Genomic DNA, 17,688 nt, shown 5'->3' with positions numbered 1-17,688 from the left:
GAATCTGAACCTCTGGAGGCACAAGAGTCCAGCAGCACTGGGACCAAGAGTAGAGTTAAATGAAGGTTTAGGATGAGGTCCATGCTGAGAGAACAGACGAATGTATTTTAATGACAACGGCCGTTCCTGCAGGCGAGATTTCCACAGCGTGTTAACCCACATATCAGGTCAGGACGTGACAGCGTCATATGACCAAAACAACTCTCTTAATTTGCTGTAGAGACCTGACTTTGTTTCTTTAGTGCTAAAAGGCCTGTTCTTCATTTTTATACAGAAGGTGAACATAAATATGAAGTGAGTATTTCCTACGGTCTCACACTTGATCTGAAGATTAATGGCTGAACTTTCAGAGGATCTCCACACGCCTGTTCATATTAACCAGCCCATTAGTGGAGAATTGAGAGTTTTTTTCGTCTTCTGAATCTTTCTCTCGGTAATGAACTCTGTACCGCTGAAACGGTTCATACATATTTATAAAGACCCTTTCAATGAGCCTCTGCATAAAAGCATTTCAGGCGCTGACTGCCTGACACTTCACGTCCCTGTGAAACTCAAATAGTTTTTTCTTGTCCGTTTGCTTTGAGAGCAACTATACTGTAATGTTCTTCTAGTTCATCCACATATCAAAATTCTGTCATCGTTTATTCACCGTCGTGTTAGTCCAAACCTGTATGACTTTCTTTCTTCCGTCAAACACCAAAGAAGATATTTAAAAATGTTTCGTGCCCATACAATGGATGGAAATTTGGTTTAATGTTGTTTGGTTACCAACATTCTCCAAAATATCTTCTTTTGAGTTCTGTGGACAAAAGAAAGTTCCCTTTACAAACATACACATCTTGATATAGTAAAATATTGACGACACATATCACACTTACAGATGTATCCAGATTGTTGTCCAATGAAATGAAGTCTAGATTGAGAACACTTCCATCCGTCTCAGCAACAGCTGTGATGACTTTGCAAATAAATAAATCTGTTTTTCTGTTTCAGATGGAAAATCATGTGTCTGATATTGACAACTGAAGGTTAGTTCTTTATTATATGATAAATGCAATGTAAAAAAGCTGTTTTTTGTGATGCATTTCATTCACTAAATACTGAGCAATGCACATGCTTATCTTAAGACTTCTCAATCCAGAGAGAAAATCGACTCGGCTTTGACCAGAAGACATCGATCTCTGAGAAGACCGACATCTCTTAAAGAGGCTGTGAAGTCTCTCTTTCGATTGGCTGTGATTGGAGGAACATCAAATATTTGGACATTTGTTACCATCTGCTGGTCACTATTGCTGTCATATGATAACATGTCACATTCAATTGTATTTTGATTTACAGGCACCCTTAAACGGTCAAAAGATCATCACACAAAGGATTTTACCTCATTTTCTTTGAGAACAAATAAAACTTGGGGAGCTGACTTTTAGTGATTCATCCTTTACAGTGCCACTTTCTGCGTGTGGAAAATGAGCCTTAAGTGTCCGAAAATGTAAGTCGTCATTTTTGAAACCCTCTGTATTAGCAGGGATGCTGTTTAAAGAGTTTTAAAACATCATAAGATATGTGTGTATTGAGGCCTAAAAATGAGGCTGTTTCATGAGACAGTCAGCCAAACCTTTTTGTATCAGCTTTTGTTTATTTGTACTTTTGCGGTCTTAAACACGTCATAGCCAGTTTATGTTTTCTGAAAGTATGTGGAGTTTTGTGTATTGTGGTAAAATATTGAAAAGAAAACTGTAAAGAGTTTAACTCTATACTGCCACGCATTTTATCAGACCCCTGAAACACAAACTGTAACATTAGGACGAATGAAACGTTGTCAGATCCCTGTAACATTAAAGATTCATTTTGTCTCAATGTGTCATAATTTGTAATGATAAGGTAAATATGATGTTGTACTACACATCTTTTATTCTTCACATGTTGTAGCCGCACAGTTTCCGTCCAGGGGATGAATTTCTGGATGTTCTCATTGCGTTTAGAGTCATAATGAACTCTCTATTTTTGTATGGCAAATTTACAGAAAAAGCTTCAAAACATGAAAATTTGTTTTGCTGGCATTCTCATACTGCTATTGTACATAATGTATTTGTTTAAATGAAGATTGTGGGATGCTTGTCTGAACAGACCGTCGAGAAAACTAATGTTTTCTTTTATGTTTTAAAATCACATTCGGAAGGAAAAAATACGGTTCTATACGTTTTGGGTGAATATTATCGAAACTGCTCGGCTGAGAAGTCTAGTTCTATAACTTCACATTGTATAGAAATGTAAACTATTTGTAAAGATATTTTTATGATTAGCATGTTTGTTATTTTAATGTATTTTAGTTCTTTCATTTATGGTCTGGCTATAGGTTTCATGGTAGAGGAAAGACTGTCATTACAATCACAATATAAAAACTGAAAACATGTAATGTTCTTGTTTTTTGTGTTCTGCACTTCCAGCCCAACATCTACTTTCTTTTTACAAAGAGGCTTTACAGGTTTTATTTAGAATCGACTATTTATGAGTTTGGCCTTATAAATGTTAAAGAATCGTGCTGACGGAAATGTTTTTTTATTTTTTTATTTTCAGGTCCATACATTACAATCAGTGAAAATACCAGTCAAACTTCTCATTAAGCCATCTGCCGATGTACATTAATAGCCCATAAAAACAAGAAAAGCATCACAGACTTGGTTAACAGTACCAAAGTAAGCAGGGACCATTAGGCCTTCAATCTACATTATATACGCATAACCATTTTTAATAGTAAAATCCGACCTAGAACTAAAACAAACCTAATGGGGTAAACCTCAATGACTTATAATGCCCTCTACTGAGGGGTAATAGGGAGAAGAAGAAGAAAAGTAAAGAAAAAGACACAAAAATCCACTTTAAACAAATGAAGGGTGTAATGGAGTGATAAACGTTATCCATCTTTCCCATTTTTTCAAAAAAGTTCCCTGTTGCAATCTCAAAGCGAAAGTAATCCTTTCCATCTTAAAAATATCATAGATAATGTCAATCCATTCCTCCACGGTAGGTTTTCCTGGTTTTAACCACCTTCTAGTAATAGCTTTTCTACTAGCAGCACTTAGGATCTGAAATAAGTATTTGACGTGAGAAGAAACATTTTCTGTTGATAAGGCCCCTAAATATAAAGACTCAAATTTAAATTGAATGTCCATCTGAAAAATGCTTTGCAAAACTTTATACACCTCCCGCCAAAATGGAATCAATAATGTACAGGACCAGAAAATGTGGAAATGATTTGCTTCCTGGCAACCACATTGTCGCCAACATGCAGAGGAATTGGAGTAGTGCTTCTTTTGAGCTGGAGCAAAACTCTCGCCATACAGATGAACTGGAAGTTTTCCACTGTATCTCACATAAGTTCTCCCAATCTTCTTCATTTAGAACAAAGTATCCTTCCTGTTCCCATTTTTGCTTTATATACAGTGAACTACCTTTTCTTTGTTGTGTCCCCTTATATATTCTTGAGATGAGCTTCTGGTTAGAGCCGGCAAGATAAGCCTCTATAAACACTTTTAACAGAATGTCATCCCAGCCTACTCTTGTACACCTCCTCTGCATTTGGTCCATATAATGCCGGACCTGAAGGAATCTATAAAAATCGTCCTTATCTAAGCCAAATTGCCTCTTCAGATTTTGAAAGTTATTCATAGTCCCCTTTTGCAAAAATGTACTGTATGCTGTTAAACCTTGCGAAGTCCATCTCTTAAATCTTGCGTCCCATCTATTAGGTAAAAAATCGATATCAAATGCACACCATCTCAGGACCTTTACCCCCTCCTTCAGGTTATTTTGAGCTATTACCTTACTCCATATCTTAAGTGACAAACATATCCATGGGTTTCCCAATTCTTTTAAATTGTACAACAAGTCCTTATCCCCAATTGCAGCCTGAATTGGAAATTCATCTGACATAGCACCCTCAATCTCCTTCCATCTAGCACAGTAATCTGGCTTCAGCAATATCTTTCTTAATTTGTTCTCTCAAAAATCTCACCGACGTTTACCTTATACTCTTAGTTATGCAGCCCGTTCCATGCTTCTTTAATAAGCAGGACGTGTTAAAGTACTTAATTCCTCTTTCTACCGGGAGTCCCGAGCGAAAAAAAGAAAAAACGTAAATAGCGACTTAACGGACTCACCCGTTATATTTCCAGCAAACTCGCACACAGCAGTTTTCCGTTCACTAGCAGTCATCTTGAATCCTGATGTCTAAAGGCCTGTAATTTTTCCTTATAGTCCAAAGCCCTGCTAGCTCTGTGCCGGTTCCCTGGTCTCTTGACGGTATGCCACGTGAACTGCTGGATTTGCTCCAAAAGCACCGGGAACCCCCTCTTCGCCATATCCTCAGTAGCATCATCCTCCGAATCGTACATCACAACTCCCTCCTGGTAGAAAACTCGGAACCTGGCGGGGAATGGTGTCTGAAATCTGATTTTCTTCTCCTTTAATACCGCTTTTGCTTCGGCATAATCCCTTCGCTTTTTCAAGACATCCGGTGCATAATCGTGGTCGAGATTGACTCTTTTCCCAAGATGTTGAAATTCTCGTTTTTGCCAGGCCATTCTCAACAGCTCTTCTTTCATCCTGTAGCTTGACATCTTGACAACGATGGACCTCGGCGATGTTTCCCCAGGTGGCCTCGGCATCAAGGCGCGATGGACTCTTTCTACTCGAAATTCAAATGTAGCCGGAAGCTCCAAACCCTCCCGTAGCAATCGCTCTACATACATCACCATCGATGGGGAATTTTCCTCCGCTCCCTCTATAATGCCGTGAATTCGTATATTTTCTGTTCTGGAGCGGCCCTCTAAATCCGTCAGCTTAGCGTCTAGATGTATCTGAAGGTGTAGTAGCTCCTGAACGGTATCCTCCGCCACTTGTAACCGTGTTTCAGTGGCGTCAATCCTCCTCTCCGCCTCTTCAATCCTAGTATTGGATTTATTGATTTCTTCCCGAATCGCATTTAGCTGCTGACTGCTGTCTTTTCTGAACTCTCTCAGCTCTTTAAGTATGAGGCCAAAGTTCCCGGTCTCACTTTGACCCGCTCCGAGTTGCGTATGTGTATCATCATCATCCTCCATTACGCTGCTAGGCGATGAATTTTGGCTAGCTCTTTCGACGTCGAGCAACTCCGTCTGCTTTGACTTTTTATTTTTCCCTCTGGGCATTCTCGAGACCCACTGTGTTAAATCACGCTGAAAACTAAGTTTGTTTTTTAAATATTCGGGTTGTAGTGGGTAACTATGTCCGAAATTGTCGGGAGCCCGTTCCCTAAGCTGCCATCTCCTGGTTCATCAAACCGGAAGTCCGGAAATGTGTTTTTATTGTTTATCGTTCAACCAAAATATTTGAAATGCAGATCGAGATGCAGAACTTGGCAGTAATATTGCGGGGTGACCGCAGCACCTGTCACAGTTTTGGATGCACCTGAGAGCAGCTGTTACAGATGGCAATTCAAACGCACTCAATTTATCAACAGCAAAAGCAAACGTCCGGGTTAATGATCGAGGGCCACTGGCCACTTCATGTGGAATCAGTTCATTGTATTAACTCGCTTCCCATCTCGTTTCGACAATATTCATGAGACAATTAATAGTAAAATGAGTAAAGTTGTTTAAATAGAAATAAGATTTGATGTTCCACAGCGATGGGATTGGACGTCAGACCCCAGTGATGATGCATTGATCCCACCGTATCTCATCATCAAATCACAACAGCATCACATTCAAATGTTGTTTACCAAATCCAATTACCGCATTTTACACGCGGGTGGAGAAATGCATATGGATGATTTCCAGCTACATTCCCAAGTACAACTGAAAACAATTATACATGTCTCCAGTTGATATAAATCTACCAAATAGTCACTTTTATCCAAACTCTATTCATTTTACAGTTACTCCTAAAAACGCGGAACGCTTTATCCAATCACATCTCCCAGTTAACGTGCTTTACTGCATTACAAATGCTCATCTCCCAGTTCACTGCACAGATCTTCATTAACATTTATATTATATTAGCTCAGGGCTGGATGCGCATTTTTCCAGGTCTTATTTGACAAATATTTTAATGGATTTGCGTGTTGTGACGATAATCTGCGAAAAGTTTTAATGACTCGCGCTGGTGTAAAAAAACAACGCGGATGATATTCTTGCTTCGTAAGCGTTTCACACTGTTTGTGAGTTAAAATGAATGAGAACTTTATCTCGCAATAATGATTTTATTAGTCTTGCACACTAGGAAGAATTATTATTCTGGGTAGTGAGGTACGACGCCAAGTGCGACCCAATTTGCTCACTTGTTCACTCGTCCACTATTCCCTATATATCGAATGCTAAACAATCCACTATATGAGGAACGAGTGAACGAAAATGAGTGAAAAAAATTCGGCCAGTGACGTAAATCCCACGTCTAACTATCGCGGACATACGTCATAACGCTTCAATTACACCTGTGGCTTTATTGTTTTGTAAAATGGTAAGTTCATTTTAACATTATTTCTCACGTATTGGTTTTTAATAAAGTGGACAAAACAATTGTTTGCCACGTTAAATAGAATGACTTAATATATTAAAAATAAAACACTGCTATTCATTTAATCCGTATTCTGAAGAAGTAGAAAATAACTGTCAAAAAGTGTATAAACGTACATCAGTGGCATCAATGGTCACTATTTCATCTGATTCTAACCATACGGTTGATTTGGATGTAAAAGTAGTGAACAAATGTAGGACATGAGTTGTTTACTCAGAAGTCGGACAACACTACAAAATGGCGGACACCAAAGTGCACTATATAGGAGATAGGGGGCGGATTCAGCTGCAGCTACAGAGTGACTATTTAAACAGATCTAACGACAAGTTCTGTGACCCACATTTCTGTCATTACATTTAAAGACAAGCCGAAAGCCATTAATGTGGCATTTAAAACAAACCCTTGGGTGCCATATTAACTGCATTTCTTGGCTTTGGTCCGGTGGTCACTGAGGGGGCTTCAATAGATCCAGATTAACAACAGTCCCAAGGGCTCGGACAGAAAGATCTGATGGCCTTTTTACAACCAGAGATAACTCTGACTGGATTTGTTCATTATTCTCTTCAGGAGTTCTTCAGACAGTCCAGTAAATTGTAAATTTGGTCTCATGCATATATTGAGGGCATAAGTGAGCATATCTTTGTCCTGCTGTTATTGAGTTCTTGAAAGTTAATTACTGCGCCGCGCCGTTGAGCTTTAAGGTCAAGCACGGGTTCCTGTAGGACATGGCAACACCGTCTCACTGGAAATCGTGACATTGTTTATCGACACAAATTTTTCGTGTCAGTCAGCACGACTTTCTCAGTGCTCGGTGACAAAGCGGCGATTCATTAAGCGAAGCTTAATTCATTTAGTTTTAATAACACAAATTTAAGTCGTGACTGAACATCTCTTCAGTAGCTGAAGCGGTTGAAGCGGCATCTCAGGTGGAAGAAATGAAAAATGGATTTTTCGGGATCCAGCGCGGATTCTGGGAGAAAATTACGTATTGATTTCTTTCGACATTGTTGGAGTTTGAGACACTTCCTTGTCCTTATCATTTCCAGTGATGTTCGGGGTCCATATCTGTCCTCAGACCGATGTTCCTTGAATTTTGATTGAACCGCTTCTGCTGGGCAATCACTCGGAGAGGTCACGGGGCAGTGACGGTCGATTGTTATCATCTCATGCCCTCATTCCAGATTGATTCGCTTTAGATGTTCCAAGTGTGTGCATCTCATCCTCTGCCTGCTGATCAACTGATGCATTTACACAAAATATTACTTTACACGTTCATCTTTATGACAAAACAGAGATCAAATGTATAACTTAAAGCACTTTGATTCTGCGAAGTCAAACTAAAATGGTTGGTTTTACATTGCATTTGGCAGACGCCTTTATCCCATTAAAGAGCGTTCAAGGTATAAGTTTCTTGTTTCCTGAGAATCACATTAACAAACATCGATGCTAATGCTACTAATTGACACTGACGTATAAAAAGCCTACTAAACAATCAGAATTGCCAACTGTAAAGGGAAGTCTTAGAGTAAAGGGTTAATCATGAAATCAAACTTTTTTCAGACACCCAACATGTTCAAGACTTCTCAAGGGTCTCTGTCTGTAATCAAAGGGTCTTTGTATAATCAATACTGTCGATGAGAAATGTACCAGGCTCGAGAAAAAGCGTTGAAATAACGTAAAAGCAGTCAAACCTGAATTATCTTTGGACAAGACCCATATCAAGAATCACCCCTGCTGTGATTGCACCGCTAATGATCTTCAATCATTACTTCTGAATCTTGGGTCAAATCAGCATTTGATAGGCCTCCTCCATACACATATCTACATAGTCTTTGTCAGACACCGTATATGCCAATTTTCAAAACCTTAAAGAAAGAGCGACACACTTTGGTCAAATGCAATGTTCACTGTATTTTTTCAAGTTTTTTAACATTATATCAAAATGGACCCTGTTTACTTTCCTTATAAACACGCATGGTGTAGCCTTGGGGTAAAGGTGAATGACAAAGGAAATGTAGAACATCGTGGCTCAGCTGCGGTCTGGATTAATGAAGCTTTTCAATTCTGGCACTGAAGCAGCTAAATCAATTTCAGCAGTACCTTTTTCTTCATCTCGGTGGCATTCGGGGCGTAACTAGATGTGATGTGGGGACGTGAGGTTAATCACTAGAATGTCTAGAATTATGAATGTCTGCTGCGAGTCATTTGCGCGCTAAAACCTTTACGGGCTGAAAACGAGAGCATAACTGATCTTTAGACTTTCACACAATCTCTAATTGGCCGTTTAAGAGAGTTGATTCAGAAACATTTGCATTGTAGGATTATGGGTAAATGTCCGGCTTTTTACAGACACACTGGAGTGCAACACAGGATGAACATGAGAAAAAACATCAACATGACCCCAGGGTGCACAGGTCTTAAAAACACAACCGTTTAAAATTGTATCTTACTAGTGCTCGAATGCGGGGACTCTACTAAATTTTAGCCGCAATTAGATGATAATCTTAAATCAAATTTGTTTTATTTTGCCTTGTTATGGAAGCACCGTCAAGAGGCTGCAGCTTTTGCCAGAGGGGAACTAGAATCCGCTGGTAAGGCCTGGTTTCCCTCTGTTTGCCTGGCAGGGTGGGCTGCTAGAATTTTATAGTTTTAACTAATAAACACTGCAAATAGGAAATTATAGTCTGTCTGATATTTGACCTTATATGTTTAGATTATAGTCAATATTTTTTTGTAACAATGACAATTGTAAACAGCACAATATAAATAAAGTTGACTTGACTAAGGAATAATGGTTTTTTTCAAACTTTGTACTGTATGGTTTGGGGGAATGTTTTTATTCCAGATATGTCGTAGCAAGTATACCAGATATTCTTTTTGTGACATAATCTGCACATATCAGTTTTGGAAGGGCAGAACTTTTGTCGTATTGTTTTTCTATTGCAAACCGCTATCGTTGCATCTTTTTCAAAGTTTTTGGTCAGAATTAGATGCAGAAAGCCATGTGTCTGTTGTCAAGGTTAGTCTTACAGGGATAGTTCATCCAAAAGAAATTACATTTTTGCATTATTTACTTGCATGTCTCAGCAAAAGATTTTGTGATAAATATTTTTGTGGTTATGTGTCCGTAGTTAAAGTCAATGGGGGTCAGTGTTGTTTGATTACCAACATTCTTCAAAATATCTTCTTATTTGAAAAGGTTTTGAACGACACAAGGATGAGTAAATAATGAAAGACTTTTCATTCTTGGGTGAACTTGACATTTAAACATAGACGTGTATTTTATCAGTCAAGAAACCCTGACTGATCTGAGATACATGCAAGGCTTTATATCAGCTACTCTATTTTCATATACCAACTGAATGCATCTGAGGAATTAACATTGATTGACTCCAGGGGATGAAGTCAACCACCGCCACTTCCTTCTTGTTGGCTGATCTGACCTGCTTTGAAACTCTCCAGGAGGCTTTTGCACAAAGCGACAAGGTGTGCCCTGAATGCTAAGTGTTTTTCATCAGACGACATCTCTAATGCTGAACTTTACCAGACTAACACAGAGCCAAACTTATACAGCCACCTCAAGTTAAAAACTTGAGTTAAAAAGAAACCCCTTTTCGACACATACAGGAGACTGGAACAAGAAACCAAATGAAAGCATGGCATAGCCCAAATGCAACAGATGGAGGCTTTGCCTGCCACATTAGTTTTGTCAAGGTGGCATTAAAATGTTTTATGTTGTGCGAGATATGCAGAGCTCAAAATCACACTGCCAAGAGATCAGGAGACAGTCTTGACAGGTGTACAGAAGATGCTTATGTAGCTTTTGACAACATCAGTTTAGTGTCTCTACAAATGCGCACTCGGCTCCCTTTTTCACCTTCGGTGCAGATCCAGATTTCCTGTCTCCCTCAGCAACTGTTTGTTATTCTGTTTCGAAAGCAATCATCTGTTTTCCGGAGCCCGCAAGATGAACGACGTGCTTGAGAATAAGGCACAGCATTATTATTCTGCCTCACGATGGAGTTCAACTGTTTTAAATAGCACAGTAAAGACTTACAGGTTTCGCTTTCAAAATGCTAAATTCGGATCTTGGCAGATTAATGGCAACAATCGGAAAATTCACAACATTCTCTTGATTTTCCACAGTGAAGAATGAAGCATTTATTGGCATGTAAAATTGCACAAAGCTAGAATGATGTACAGTGTGGTATTGTTCATAAGAAAAAGCTTAATGTGCAGTTTTCTTTTAGGACCTTTGCTACAGCTGATAATCACACTGCAAACAGAGGAGTTTCATTATATTCATATTTATCTCTAATGGTTTGTTTAATGTGAACACAGTATACATGTTTTGGAAAAGCTGAATGTCCCAGATACTGTCAACTCCAGAGATACACATAAAGAAAATAAGAGTTTGTAATAGATTTTAATTGTGTATTATATTTGTGACATGGGTCTACATACTTCATAACACGTGAAAACTTAAAAAATGTATCAAATAATACTATATTTGGATCATGCAGTATCTTACAAGATATCCTATTTATTCATAAGGTTTTAATTGTATTTGTTCATCCGTCAGGCTACAGTGATTAAACGTATTTATCCAAACCAAAAACAATACATTTTATTCTGTCACTAATTGATATATATATTCATCACAATCGAAAATATTTTTGCGGATTAAACCTTTTGAAAAACCGGGCCCAGAAGATTGATCAAGTACAGTTTTGGTATTGTTAAATAAACGTGCGCCATCTAGTGATGTTGAGAAGTCAGTACACACAGTGTTTTTTCTTCAGTTTTGGGCATGAAGCACATTACTAGATTTCACTCTTTAATAGTTGTTTTTGTGATTCGACAAACACAACATTCACACCCAAATATTTGCTCTAATAGGGAAAGTTGCCCATCTCAATTTTGAAAACGCATTTCTCAGCATCCAGAGGACAGGGGGAAATACGCAGCTAAAAGGTAAAGCCATGCACACAAGAAACATTTGGGATGCAATGTATGTGTATACAGATCATACATTTTTTGATCATTTGGGGTTCAACCCTGAGTACATGTTATACTCTACAATGAAATCTTTGAAGATCTAAAGTTGAGAGAGAAGCTGTGCGGCACTATCCACATTTGCAGGTTCCCGTGGGGCTTCTCTGACCATCTAAAAACAGATGGTATATCAGTCCTGAATATTAAAGCATAATGTGTGTGTGTGTATGTATGTATGTATATATATATATATGTATATATGATTTTGTAAAAGACAAAAATCAAGAGATGCATTTAAATTCATCTTAAACAACTGATGCAGTTTCGGTTTAAAAATGGATTCAAAAGCGAAGATAGTTAAAAAAATATAAATGATCATAAACAATTGATTATTTATTGTCTAACGTAAGACAACCCATACAAGGTTTGTGGATTGTTTATACTACTTCTAAATATCCATGGGTAGTTCAATATTAAAAGAAGTCTCACCTTTTGTTGTTTCTTTGGTGTGCATGTGGATTTTGATATACTGATCACATCCCTCTGTACCTCTGTAAAGATCTGATTCAAGTTCTCCACTTTCTCATTTTTTAAAGTATTTATCTGGGGAAGACAAGTCAAAACAATATATCAGACCATACAAGTGTGTCCCATCTGAATCGAGAGTATAACTTACGTGTTTTAAGGAGGTCTTCACGGGTTTGGTTTTGGTCTTAGGCTTCGCTTGTCTGCTCGCAACCTGAAAGACATTCTGCAGTTTTTTGCCCTTTTGTTTATTTTTGGCCATGTTTCCCTTGTAAATGATCCTGGATGAAACCAAGCCAAGCTGCTATCTGAACAACAGAAGCTTTGATGACACGCGATCATACAGTAAACATATATAAATATACTTATAGTCAAATATCTATTCTGTGTATTCACACGCAGCTCACAATGCACGTGTTTACTTCGCTTCTGCGCATTTCCGTGGCTTTGGCTCAGTGGCGCCATCTAACGATGTGGCGAACGCACGACACGAGTGTCGTTATTTGTATAAATGTATCTAGGACTGCAACCTTAAATTAAAATAAGATTATTTGGGAACAAAATTGTGAAGAAATATTTACGTCATTTTTACGCCATCGTTGACTTAACGAAAGGTGTTATGTCTTCATTTGTGAGTTCACGCAAGCATTCTATTCATATTATGAATTGAAATTAATACTCGCAACCGCCAGGTGGCGCTCAATCACCGTGTATTTATAATTCAGATATTCTAAGGATAAAAACGCTTTACAGTGTCAAAGCAGTAGAATAACATTTATACGGATTTATACAGACAAGCTATTTATTTATTCTCAAAATATCACAATGGATTGACAAGTTTTAGTAATGTATGCAATTTCCACACGCTGCAGACAGCCCAGATATGTATTTATCATATACACTGCTATGTCAAATCTAATGTAGTCCTGCGAAATACATCGTTCTGTTTTAATGGCAAAAAGCGGATGCAATGGTTACGTGATGGACAAAATTCAATTTTACATTTTTTCAATGGGGATTCAGACCATACCGACTGCCTGTCATGATTAATGTAATTCTGTCAGTCCGTCACAGTATCACTTTACGTCACGAATCCCAGCCTGGCGTGCTGCGCAATCACATATTGCTGAAGTGTGTGTGTCACATCAAAGCAAAAGAGCCGGTGTCAGATCGCGCATTCCTGAAGAGAGCATCTGAGAGAGAGAGAGAGAGAGAGAGAGAGAGAGAGAGAGCATCATCGATCCTTCGCTTTAATAGCTCCTCCTTCTGATCACACTTAATATACGATCATGTGGAATAACCCTGTAGGGAAGAGCGTCCAGCGAGCCCCTATTTAAACCTGCCGACTGCCCAATCTGTGGCCAGTATCTCAAGGCACTCGCAAGCAGGACTGCATTCATTCCTCTACTGCCACAATGTCACAGGGATGGGGATACGCGAAACATAACGGTAAGACATGCACTATTTTTAATAATAACCCAAATGCATTGCATGAGTGATTTTAAGTGCGAATGACAGTGCTGGTCATGCACTGATGAATCAAAGCTGTCTGGTTCTTTGCGTCTCGTGCATTACATTACTTCCCTATGCAGCCAAGACCTGTTCTTTTTGGCACCTGCATGGTCACAATGTGTGACTGGTAATTAATTCATTCCCTTATACTGCATATAAATGTATCATTGTTTTTTGCGACAAATGCATATAACATGTTTCTTTTTTCACATGATGAATGCATATTTTTTTGCTCGTTCTAATGCATTAAAGTAACGAAACGTCATTATTTTGTGTCCCCTGTTTAGGACCGCACAAATGGTGTGAAAGCTTTCAGATTGCTAATGGCCCTCGCCAGTCTCCAATAGACATAATAGCTGAATCCACGTCATATGATTCTTCAATAAAGCCCCTTGCTTTGAAGTATGACCCCTCTACTTCCCTGGACATCCTCAACAATGGACACTCCTTCCAAGTGACCTTTGCCGATGATGACGATAGCTCAAGTTTGTGCTTTTATTTATTCATTTTTTATGATAATCTACGCAAAATGCTGTGTGAACTATGTGAACTAATAGTGTGAACTGACTATTCTATTATTAATCATTAGCTTAAGTCACGGGGCTTTATGAAGGACACAGTGTTAAAACAGATAAAAGGGGAAAGTTATATCATGTTGATGTTACTTGATGCATTTTCACAAATCGAATGTTTGCACAAAGCCAATATTGCTAATGAATATGTCTATGAGTATTGCAAAATATGTAATGCAGTGATTAACTAGTAAGAACACTTGGACACTTGGCTTTTGCTCTAATGGTTTAACATTCATTTGCAATAGTTTTGGAATATAAATAGAAATACATCGCTGGTAAATTCATTGACCATGTAGTTTATATGTATTTACTGCAAACTCAGCAGATATGAAGACACATATACGTGTTATATCTCTAAATCTGTAGTTATAGCACACAATTTTAGGAAATCACGCCCATGCACGGTCACAAAATGTACATTTATCATTTGTCATGTTTCATTTATGTTAACTTTGAGAGAGTGGCCAGACGGAATCCGTGCAATGAAGAATTGTAAACCATAAAACCCTCACATCAATTATTGTCATGTTTGTTTTCAGCTCTGACGGGAGGGCCGATCTCAGGCACCTACAGACTCAAACAGTTCCACTTTCACTGGGGAGACTGCGATGATAAAGGATCTGAGCACACAGTCAATGGCAAATGCTATCCGGCAGAGGTATGTCACCATCCGGGATATTTACGTTCAAGCATTTTGGCAGATGGTTTTATACAAAGCGACCTTACACGCTTTACCAGAATTTGTGTTCTCTTGGAATTGATCCTTGATCTACAGGAAATACTTTTATGAAGGTATTCGAGACGCTCATGAATAAGAATTAATGTTTCTAATAATGTTATTTTTAGCTTCATCTAGTCCACTGGAATACAAAATATTCCAGTTTCGCTGAAGCAGCTGATAAACCTGATGGTCTTGCTGTAGTGGGAGTCTTTCTAGAGGTCCGTGTACAAGTTTACTGCTGTTTTAATACATTATTTCCTTTGTGCTATTTTCTGTCATTTGCATTCACTGTTTCTTTATTTGCTTTGTTTATTAGATTGGTGCAGAAAATCCTCATCTTCAGAAGGTTCTTGTTGCTCTGGATTCCATTCAGTGCAAGGCACGGCCACCAATTCAATACATTTTATCTTCAATTGAGATTCGAGTTAAGATTTTAATCAATGGTCCTTTTTTGTGATTTATCACACAGGGAACGCAGTACTCATTCACAAACTTTGACCCCAGTGTCCTGCTCCCATTGTCGCTGGATTACTGGACGTACCCGGGCTCTCTGACCACACCTCCTCTGTATGAGAGCGTCTCATGGATTGTCTGCAAGGAGCCGATCAGCATTAGCTCTGCTCAGGTCCTGCTCACGTCACAGTTTATAACCGTTATACAAATATAGAGTTAGTAGTGAAGTGTTGCATATCTTGCAGAGAAGGGATTTGGTGTATATTGCAAGATCTCAATGTTGTATAATAAATCACAATGCAGTAATGATAGGAGGTCAAACTAGCACATGTGATAGATAAGTTGAGGTATAACATATGATACTGCGTTTGAATTAAATATCAAATATTTTATAACGTGATTGTTTTGCCGGTCTCTGTAGTCGTGTCAGACTCGAGCGTCTTCGTGAAAGTTAACACGACCCAGTTAAATGTTTAAGTCATGACGTTGGCGGACTCTTGAAGGCCTCAGCTGCTAACTGTGTACATAACCTCAGGTTATGCTTGCCTGTTAAATCATTGACTTTATGAATGTAAAATTAACTTAACCTGATGTCAGTTCTGTTTAGTATGTGAGAATGAATAAGGGTCCCATGTAGGACAATTAATGTTTAACCAGTTTGCAAACCTATTTATTCTAACACATTTCTCCAGTACACAAACAGAAGACGTGCTAAACATTCTTTACATTTGTCCTTCTGTCATATTTTCAAAACAGATGGAAAAATTTCGCAGTCTACGGTTTTCGGCGGAGAAAGAGGAGGCGTGCTGCATGGTGAATAACTATCGTCCCCCTCAGCCTCTTAAGGGACGTGTGGTCCGCGCATCTTTCCAGTGAAGGGATCCCCCCCGACCCGACCCTGCCAACCCTTTCCTTTCATCTTTAGGATGTGCAGGTGCGCGGCTCTGAGATAAGGGCAGGTGGTGATGCTAGTCAACCTGACAGCTGTCAATACTAACAAAATGCATTCTGTCTTTAATTGTTTTACATTTATTATTTGGCAGACGCTTTTATCCAAAGCGACTCACAAGTATAGGAGAGCATATAAACATTTTATTCTCCTTTTATTTGCTCAAATGTTTGAATTACCTGGATTAAGAACATGGTGCCAATATTATACTACACGAATCAGAGATAAAATATAAATATGTAACATATAAGAGAAAAAAAATATATATATTTAAGGAATATTTAAGTCATAAATGGGGTATAAGGGGTATGTCATATGTATTTTTAGTGACTAGCCAGTAGTTCAGATTAAGACGCCAGCAGTACAGACTCTACCCGAAGCGATGCCATCTGTGCCGGCTGATGTCCTTCCCTGGCATGCGGTAATCTCTGGCGCTCACAGCATCAGATTAACAGAACCCAATGCACACTGCTATCCGACTGCAAAAGCTAACAAAAATCCCTTTTGAAAAACAAATACACGCGACATAACGTCCACACAGGCACGCTGAGAAATCATGCACAAAATATAGCATATGCAACAAAAAATGTGTTTGTGTCTCACATTGTCAAAACACCAGCTTCATTGTGTTTTAAGATGTTGTTTGTAGAAATCCTATGCACAAGGTTTTAGCTGACAAATAGTAGCAATAACTGCATTTATTGCAATGTCAAACAATTCCTTAAATGTGTTCTTTTCTTTTAAAAGCCCTTACCAAACGAAAAAATATGTGAATATACTGGAAAATATAATACAATATATTAAGTAATACATTTCCATATACTGGAACCAAGTGCTTACTTGTTCAGTATATGCAGACCAGCAATACTTTATTATTTACAATATATTGTAATATAAACAATGTATTATTCTTAAGACGGTTTCATCGAAGTTAACTTCCAGTCTGTGTTTGGATATCAAATAATATAATATAACAATTTATCTTATATTCAATTTCTATTCATATTAATATCTTATTTTAAAATTAATTGAATTTAAAACTACTCATTGCTTCTTTGCAGAGGTCTACTGGAAGTTAAGTTTGGGCCACATAACGTTTGTTCATGTTGTTGCCGCTGAAACCATCTATATATTTCAAATATTTATTAAATGATTTAACATTTAGCCATAATAAATATATGTTATTTTTGTGTAAGGGTGTATTGCACAGCAATGTCTTATAAGAAACCACTTCAGGGATCAGGGGCTTTTGTCTCGTGTTATGTGTTTGTAAAGAAAATAAGTGTAAATTGTGCACTGTGTTGAATGAACTTGAATTTGAGGGCTGCAGTATGTTAAGCAATATTGTTTTAGCCATAAACTAAAGGACATTTGAAGTAAAGATTTGTATGCTTCCGTTTCGT

General features: G+C 38.2%; 3 protein-coding genes across 4 annotated transcripts in view; 2 read left to right on the top strand and 1 right to left on the bottom strand.

Annotated features, from left to right (window-relative positions):
• LOC306911959 (RALY RNA binding protein like) overlaps positions 1-2,414 on the top strand; it is a 100,005-nt gene extending 97,591 nt beyond the window's left edge. Inside the window, exons 9-10 of one of the 2 annotated variants that reach the window (XM_079487692.1) lie at positions 994-1,028; positions 1,128-2,414. In XM_079487692.1, coding sequence (XP_079343818.1) covers positions 994-1,026 — 33 coding nt within the window. In that variant the 3' untranslated portion in view covers positions 1,027-1,028; positions 1,128-2,414. The remainder of the gene's footprint in view (positions 1-993; positions 1,029-1,127) is intronic. The other variant, XM_079487691.1, reaches the window with a different exon arrangement.
• Positions 2,415-10,695: 8,281 nt separating this feature from the next.
• Positions 10,696-12,550, bottom strand: rbis (ribosomal biogenesis factor). The gene is made up of 4 exons (XM_079447591.1): positions 12,483-12,550; positions 12,227-12,383; positions 12,040-12,153; positions 10,696-11,722 (listed from the first exon to the last, which is right to left on the bottom strand). The coding sequence occupies exons 2-4, from the start codon at positions 12,335-12,337 to the stop codon at positions 11,654-11,656; spliced, it is 294 nt and encodes a 97-aa protein (XP_079303717.1). The 5' UTR covers positions 12,338-12,383; positions 12,483-12,550; the 3' UTR covers positions 10,696-11,653.
• A 643-nt stretch (positions 12,551-13,193) lies between these two features.
• ca2 (carbonic anhydrase II) lies at positions 13,194-17,664 on the top strand. Its single transcript, XM_079447590.1, has 7 exons — positions 13,194-13,524; positions 13,875-14,072; positions 14,702-14,820; positions 15,009-15,101; positions 15,200-15,262; positions 15,353-15,508; positions 16,093-17,664. Exons 1-7 carry the CDS (start codon positions 13,491-13,493, stop codon positions 16,210-16,212), a joined length of 783 nt encoding a protein of 260 aa, XP_079303716.1. The 5' UTR covers positions 13,194-13,490; the 3' UTR covers positions 16,213-17,664.
• Positions 17,665-17,688: the final 24 nt, after the last annotated feature.

The sequence above is a fragment of the Barbatula barbatula genome, assembly GCF_947034865.1.
Source record: "Barbatula barbatula genome assembly, chromosome: 23".
Classification (NCBI taxonomy): Eukaryota; Metazoa; Chordata; class Actinopteri; order Cypriniformes; family Nemacheilidae; genus Barbatula; species Barbatula barbatula.
Note: the sequence above shows the minus strand (reverse complement) of the source record. Positions and strands in the feature narration are given on the sequence as shown.

Excerpts from the sequence above, each read along its gene's own strand:
- rbis (XM_079447591.1), bottom strand. The coding sequence starts at position 12,337 with ATGGCCAAAAATAAACAAAAGGGCAAAAAACTGCAGAATGTCTTTCAG. Across the intron at positions 12,154-12,226 it reads TGAAGACCTCCTTAAAACAC|ATAAATACTTTAAAAAATGA; the intron begins GTAAGTTATACT and ends TGTCTTCCCCAG. Across the intron at positions 11,723-12,039 it reads CACCAAAGAAACAACAAAAG|ATGGTCAGAGAAGCCCCACG; the intron begins GTGAGACTTCTT and ends ATCTGTTTTTAG.
- ca2 (XM_079447590.1), top strand. The coding sequence starts at position 13,491 with ATGTCACAGGGATGGGGATACGCGAAACATAACG. Across the intron at positions 14,073-14,701 it reads CGATGATGACGATAGCTCAA|CTCTGACGGGAGGGCCGATC; the intron begins GTTTGTGCTTTT and ends GTTTGTTTTCAG. Across the intron at positions 15,102-15,199 it reads TAGTGGGAGTCTTTCTAGAG|ATTGGTGCAGAAAATCCTCA; the intron begins GTCCGTGTACAA and ends TTTGTTTATTAG.